The sequence below is a fragment of the Cnephaeus nilssonii genome, assembly GCF_951640355.1.
Source record: "Cnephaeus nilssonii genome assembly, chromosome: 1".
NCBI lineage: Eukaryota > Metazoa > Chordata > Mammalia > Chiroptera > Vespertilionidae > Cnephaeus > Cnephaeus nilssonii.
In genome coordinates this window covers 40,542,783-40,550,304 of record NC_137072.1, presented here as the reverse complement: position 1 = coordinate 40,550,304, position 7,522 = coordinate 40,542,783, and the positions used below count along the sequence as shown (strand labels likewise).

At 42.8% G+C, this 7,522-nt stretch overlaps 1 protein-coding gene across 1 annotated transcript; it reads left to right on the top strand.

Moving 5' to 3' along the window:
* Positions 1–362: 362 nt before the first annotated feature.
* On the top strand, positions 363–1,500 carry LOC307102737 (testis-expressed protein 44-like; the record flags this gene model as incomplete). The annotated part of the gene is given in 3 exon segments (XM_079776414.1): positions 363–448; positions 713–1,004; positions 1,006–1,500. Coding segments are annotated over 3 exon segments (873 nt in total).
* Between the last annotated feature and the right edge of the window lie 6,022 nt (positions 1,501–7,522).

The following is a 7,522-nucleotide window of genomic DNA, read 5'->3' as shown; positions in this document are numbered from 1 at the left end:
AGACCCTCTTACAGAGCTGATATGCAGAGAGGCTGCCCTGTGAGGCCAGAGCTGGGATGGAGCATCCTGAGGAGCAGCCAGCCAAAGACTGGGGAGCCCAGGGACCAATTGACTAGATTGGCTTATAGCTCTCTGCTCATTGGTGTAGACTCTGGGGGAGAAATGACAATCTTTGTTGCTTCAAATGACTTGGCTATAAAACAGTCCTGGGGACTGAGCCCACTAAAAGCGGCTACCCTTGCTCTGCTGATGCCTGTGACATCGTCGGATGCCCTCAGCCCCTGTGACCTCACCACCTGGACAACTCAGCCCAGCAGGGCCATCACTACTCCCTCAAGCAGCACACGTAGCAGAAGGCCTAGATGACCACTGCCCCCTCGGGAGAGGCCGGCATCCCCACGCACAGTGACGGCAGGTCGTCAGACAGCCCTGCCAGTGGGGTCCCAAAGTCAGGTCTCCCTCCCTGCAGATGGCCCCGTGGCTAGCGGTGCAGCGTCAACTGAACAGCAGGACGTAGATCCGGCCTCCATCAAGCCAGCCGCCTCCAAGGCCACGGCAGCGTCTGGGGATGAGAACCAGCGTGAAGATGAAGCTGATGCAGGACACAGGCAGGAGCCCAAGGAGGCCATGGCCCAGCTGGCCCACCCGGCCCCGGATGCCCTGCAAACATCCTTGAGTCTCCAGAACCTAGTGTGGGCTGGGCCGGTGCGAGATTCGAGGAGAACCTGGAGTCTCTGATTTCCCAAAGTGACTCCCTGGTTAAGGAAGAGACACCACAAAGAGCGGGTGTCCCAGACAGGGAGCAAGACTTAGACCCATCTACCCCTAGGGCTGAAGCACAGTTCCCCCCAAAAGTGCCTGCCGTGGGCACTGCAGATGCAAACAGCCAGCTTGACACCATTGAAGCTGCTGAGAAATCTGAGGGTCCGGAGGCCGTGAACCCTGACACAGAAGCTTTGCCATCAGCTGAGTCCCAGGCAGTGACCGAGGGGGGTCTGATAGACTGACTGCTCAAGAGACCTGCAGGCTCCACCGGTCCCTCCCTCCCCAGGAAGCAGTGTGCCCTGCTTGCCTGGCGCCCCCACGGCGGCCCTGGGGAGAAGGCCTCTGGACTCCAGTCTGTACATAGCCTGCGAGGAGAACTCCTACACGCGCTCCATGACCAGCTTGCTGGGAGGGGCCGAGGGGTCCATCAGCTCCCTGGCAGACATCCTGGTCTGGTCTGAGGCCACCATGAGCATGGCCACTGGCCTCCTGGCCTCGGGACACAGCTCCGTGACAGACCTGCTGCACAGCCCAGGGCCCAGCCTCTGCTCGGTCTCCAGCATCCTGGGGAACGCTAGGTCGGCCTTCTCCTCCGGGCTGGTAGCTGGGACCCGCTCGGTCCTTCGCTCTGTCAATCGCATGCTGGAGAGGATGGAGCCGAGGACTGTAGAAAGCATCCGCTCAACCGTGTGTTACATGACCCGCCAACTCACCTCTCTCTGGTCCCAACTATGACTAGACAGACCCTGCACAGCAAGCCCCCGAAGGACTGGCTCAGCAGCCTCCTGAGACCCTGGGACACTCATGCCCAGCCCTCTTGCCTCTGCCAGCCTGGGATGGCTCTCCCCAGACCAAGCAATAAATCCCCAGCAGCATTTATTTTCTAAAAATAAAAAATAAAAAGTCACTAATAGCTTACAATCTATCATACTAGTATAATCAGTGTGTAATTTTGAAGTGTAAATGGATAAAATGTATTATTATTGATAAACATGTAACTTTTTTTTACATTGGCAATGAATTTTATTTTTTAATTTCTTTATTGATTAAGGTGTTACATATGTGTCCTTATTCCCCCATTACTCCCCTATCCCCCCCCACTCATGCCCTCACCCCACTGTTGTCTGTGTCCATTGGTTAGACTTATATGCATGCATACAAGTCCTTTGGTTGATCTCTCCCCCTTACCCCACCCTCCCCTACCTTCCCTCTGAGGTTTAATGGTCTGATCGATGTTTCTCTGTCTCTGGATCTATTTTTGTTCATCAGTTTATGTTGTTCATTATATTCTATAAATGAGTGAGATCATGTGATATTTATCTTTCTCTAACTGGCTTATTTCACTTAGCATAATGCTCTCCAGTTCCATCCATGCTGTTGCAAATGGTAAGAACTCCTCCTTTTTTACCACAGCGTAGTATTCCATTGTGTAGATATACCACAGTTTTTGAATCCACTCATCTGCTGATGGGCACTTAGGCTGTTTCCAAATCTTAGCTATTGTAAATTGTGCTACTATGAACATAGGGGTGCATATATCCTTTCTAATTGGTGTTTCTAGTTTCTTGGGATATATTCCTAGAAGTGGGATCACTGGGTCAAATGGGAGTTCCATTTTTAGTTTTTTGAGGAAACTCCATACTGTTCTCCACAGTGGCTGCACCAGTCTGCATTCCCACCAGCAGTGCACGAGGGTTCCTTTTTCTCAGTGTAACTAACTTTTATAGAGTATTTACTATGTGCCAAGCAACGCTAACTAAGCACATCATGTATTTTCTCACGTAATTATCACAATGAGGTAGGTACCTTAGTCCCACTCTACAGACAAGGAAAACAGAAGTTAGATACTTAACTGAGATTGCACTGCTAGTGAATGAGAGAATCAAGGTTAAAGCACAGTCTGATTGCTGAGCCTAAGCTCCTCACCGCTGAATTCAGCTAATGAATTTACCAAATAATGTCCCTGCTTTGAACTTAGCTGCCCTTCTACTTATAGCCCTGAAATAAAAAATATCACATTTTCTAGATGTCATGACAGACATCTCTTGCATAATCACTTAATTGCTTATTATCACAATAAGTGGTAATAGTCACTCTCATCATCTTTGAGACCAATTATCTAAGGAATACTTCATAAGGGACTATGTCCTTGAATATGAAAGAGCTGCAATTGTGAGGGATATGACCCCATTTGAAAGAATTTTTAAATGACAAACCAAAAATTACGCTGCATTTGTTACATGTGGTACTTAAAACCAACTTCCATAAAGTTTTTTTAATCTTAATATATGATTTAAATATATATAATACGTATTTATATAAAATTGTCCATTTCCTTGGACAATTAACATGCATGATTACAATGCACATTTTCCTGGAGATATAATGAAAAGTCAAGGAAAATTTGCAATTAACAAATGTAAACAATCATAGGGTATCCACCTGTAGTTGCCTTCCTGTCCTTACATGAATCAACCAATTGTGTAAGAAAAGGCAGAGTGAAGTTTTTGGTGTTGTTTTTGGTTGTTTGTTTGTTTTTCCCAGAATCAAAATCTTTGAAGACCCTACAAATGTTCCATTGGCTTTTAAAAAATATATATTTGTTAATGATTTCAGAGAGAGGAAGGGAGATGGAGAGATAGAAACATCAATGATGAGAGAATCATTGGTGGGCTGCCTCCTGCACACACACACCCCCAACTGGGGATAGAGCCAGCAACCTGGGCATGTACCCTGACCGGGAATCGAACTATGACCTCCTGGTTCATAGGTCAACACTCAACCACTGAGCCACCACGGCCAGGCTCCATTGACTTATTTTGACATTTTCTCAACTCCAGAACATGTATTATTAGTTGTGTAAATGCTCTGTATTCCCTATTAGATTTTAAGCACTCAACAATACGGAGAATCTCTTAAGCAAATATCTGCTGCTATCTACCAAAGCAACAAAAATAATAACAGCAGATGTCCATGTTAAATTAGTCTGTTTTCTTGGTGACCTGAAAGCTATAAACTTTAGGAAATATTTTAGAAAAAAAAACACAAGTATTTTGTGCCTTTCACCTAGAATGTAACTTAAGTTCACATAAATCTTAAATACTCACATAAATTATAACCAATTTGTTATACAATTAAGCTGAAAATAATACAAACTTCCCTTAAGAGAACACTAGATTTGTACCAAATTACATAATTAAAACTAAAAATAATAACTATTTGCACAAAGTGTACCTAATAGAAAACCAAAACTGGAAATACACTATCTCATAAAACACATCAAAATATAGGTGCAAAACCAAGGACAATCTTTAAATACAGGCCAGAAACCCTGTTAAACCAAAGGCAAAACTTGCCGATGGTTTTTGCTCTATTATCCAGGAACTTAAAGCCAGCTGGGTAAAAACAGAGGGAGGTTTCTTCCAAACTGCCCACACAGTAGCTGTTTTTCTGCTCCCAGATCTGCCCATGACGACCAGCTTCCTGCTCCACCATGGGGAGCACACGTGCATGTGGAAACTGTGGAGCCAAATTCCCACCAATATCAGTTCCTCTCCTGGAGAAGGGAGCAAAATATATTAAAAAACAGTCACACAAAGAAAACTAATCTGAGAAATTAAACCCATTTCAAAGGGGTTATAAAAGGAAGAAAATAAATTGAGTGAATGTAAATAAAAATTAAAACCTTGTCTCTGTAGAAACATTAGTGAATGAATTGTGGTATGCAGAGTTTTCTGGAGAGCTGGGAATTTTAACTAATACACATTTAAAACAAACTTAGCCTTCTTGAATGCAAATCTTTCTAAAAATGTGATACATTATTTTGATTCTTTTTTTTTTTTTTGCCTTGATTCTTAAATGTGATTATTTTTTAAGGCTTATGATAAGACACATTGTCTAATGATTTACTAGCCCTAGCCTGAGGTTAGGTGCTAGGTTGATGCATAAGAATCACCTGGGGCCTGGCTGGCATGGCTCAGTGGTTGAGCGTCAACCTATGAACCAGGAGGTCATGGTTCGATTCCCGGTCAGGGCACATGCCTGGGTTGTGGGCTCAGGTGTGGGACATGCAAGAGGCAGCCCATCAATGATTCTCTCTCATCATTGATGTTTCTCTCTCTCTCTCCCTCTCCCTTCCTCTCTGAAATCAATAAAAACATATTTTTTAAAAAAAGAATTACATGGGAAACCTCACAAAAATATAGAGAACAGATTCTGATTTACTAGAGCCGAAGTGAAGCCCAGAAATCTGTGCTTTTAAAAAATTTCCCAGGTGATGCTCATTCATGGCCAGTTTCATGAACCAGGAGTATAAGAGGAAGAACACTTGCCTGACCATTAGTATTCAGGTAGCTTTATTTCCTACTAGAGGCCTGGTGCACAAAATTATTGCACTGGGGAAGGGGGGGTTCCTCAGCCTGGCCTGCGCCCTCTCACAGTCCAGGACCCCTCGGGGGATGTCAGACTGCAGGCTTAGGCTCAGTTCCCACAAGGAGCGGGCCTAAGCTGTCAGTTGGACATCCTTAGCACTGTCACAGTGGCGGGAGAGGCTCCTGCCACCGCCACTGCGCTTGCCAGCAGTGAGCCTGGCTTCTGGCTGAGCGGCACTCCCCCTGTGGGAGCGCACTGACCACCAGGGGGCAGCTCCCGTGTTGAGCGTCTGCCCCCTGATGGTCAGTGCACATCATAGCGAGCGGTTGAGTGGCCTTTGCATATCATTAGCATATTACACTTTGATTGGTTGAACGGCCGACTAGCCAACTGAACACTTGGCATATTAGGCTTTTTATTATATAGATAGTACAATGAGTCTGAATTGAATGCAGTGAAAATCTATCACTGGACAGTAAAAGACCTCCTTTCTTAGCCTGGGCTTCCTGAAGGAGATGGCATTTGAGGTGAATCCTAAAAGTTGAGATATTAGCCAAGTAAATTTGAATAAGTTATAATAAGAGGGAAGGAGGCAATATGCCAAGCCCCACCCCCCAATATTATACATACAGTATCAGGAGTCCATGGTATGAAGCGGGGAAGGAAGGGCTGGATAGGAGTTCAAAGATCATCTTGCAAGCAATGGAAAGCTGTTAACAGCATAAGGTCAGTGAGTGTCACTATCAGATTTGCATTTCAGCCAGGTGTCTCTGGCTGGATAAGTGGCATATAGATTTAAGAATAATAAGAAATGGAAAGAGAAAGATGAGTTAGAAATCCAGGGAAGAATTTCCTGGCAGGAGATCTTGAAGATACTCAGGTATAAGGCAGTAAAAATTGAGACTTAAAAAAGGGAATATAAATTTGAGGAAAATAAAAGAAAAAAATAAGGTAATTGATTAGTTGGGATAGCAATTTGGAAGGATGAAAAAGGTAAAGGAAAGAGAAAAAAGGAGTCAGAGATGACCCCCCCAGACTATCCAAAGCAAATGACTTACCCTTTCCAAATGTCATTAATAAAATTCACAGCCTAGCTGGCATTTAAGAGAACTTTGAATTCTAAAAGTCTATGACTCATTATAATACTGATTATTGTATTATTCAATGATGTCCTCAAAACCTATTAAAGTTGACCTTACACTAAGTGACTCCTGGATATTTTAAGTTCACATATCTGCTTTCTAAAATATTGCTAAATTCTCTGTTGGTGTTAACTATCAGCTGTAATAGTAGCTGCCTACTTGTAGCCATTCTTTCCTCTTCTAAATTTGCTATTTCAGATGAATACTGTAGGTATGGAAGTTAGGTAACTATGTAATCTCCCCCTCTTCTGAACTACATAGCACTTCATTTGTAATTCCCTATGACACTCTCCTCATTCTACATGGTTTTACTCTTAGCTGTGTAAATGCTTTGTAGTGCCTTATTAAGGTTTAAGTGCCTGAGAATAAGAAGGACCTCAATATTCTTTGTGTCTCTTGACATTAATCTCCCCATACACAATCATCTTCCATACAGAACTTAAACAATACATAGGTGTCTTTTTGCACCAAGATTGTTAGACTTGTGAATAGAGTATGAATAAATGGACTCTGAATGAGGACTCAAACAGCATTTGTTTTTTCTGAGTGGAGGAACTATAAGGCTTGGCTGGTTTCACAGTTTTTCAGAAGGCTTTTTGCTCAGTTTCTTATTCTTATTTATGTTCTAGATAGATACGGTTATTAAAAGGCAGAGGCACAAAATAACAAGACATCATTAAACCAGAAAAAAACTGATACTCAGGTACAATTTGAGAAAAGGGGCAACTATTGAAGAAAATAAATAGAGGCAGTCCCCTCCTTTTGCATAGAATGGATTTCTGAAAATCTATGTGAGGGCTGAATATACCTTCTCAGAAGGCTAAAAACTATTTGAAAATCCTTTAAAGTATTTGAAGCTATATGAAGATATAAACTATTTGAAGATATATGTCTAGCAATTTGTATCGACTCTATTTTATTTTTCCTGACAATTAAATTTCACAGATGAACTGAACAAGTTAAATCTAAATAGTGTATTTGTTATGCCAAAATTATTCCATTAGGGGTATGCCTAATGGTTTTGACCTTTGTTCACTGCAATTAAGTTTAAAATTTCAGCAGAACTTTTCTTTTTCAAGCACACTGCCTCTTATAACTATAAAAATGTGTCAAAATTCAATTGAGTAGCTGAATGGTCACTTGTGTTCAGAAAAAGAAGGCCGTGGGGTCAAAACTGAGCTCTTGACCCTCTTCCTCTCATGGCTCAGAATACTCGCTCTCCAGCCTCTGAATCCAACAGAAAA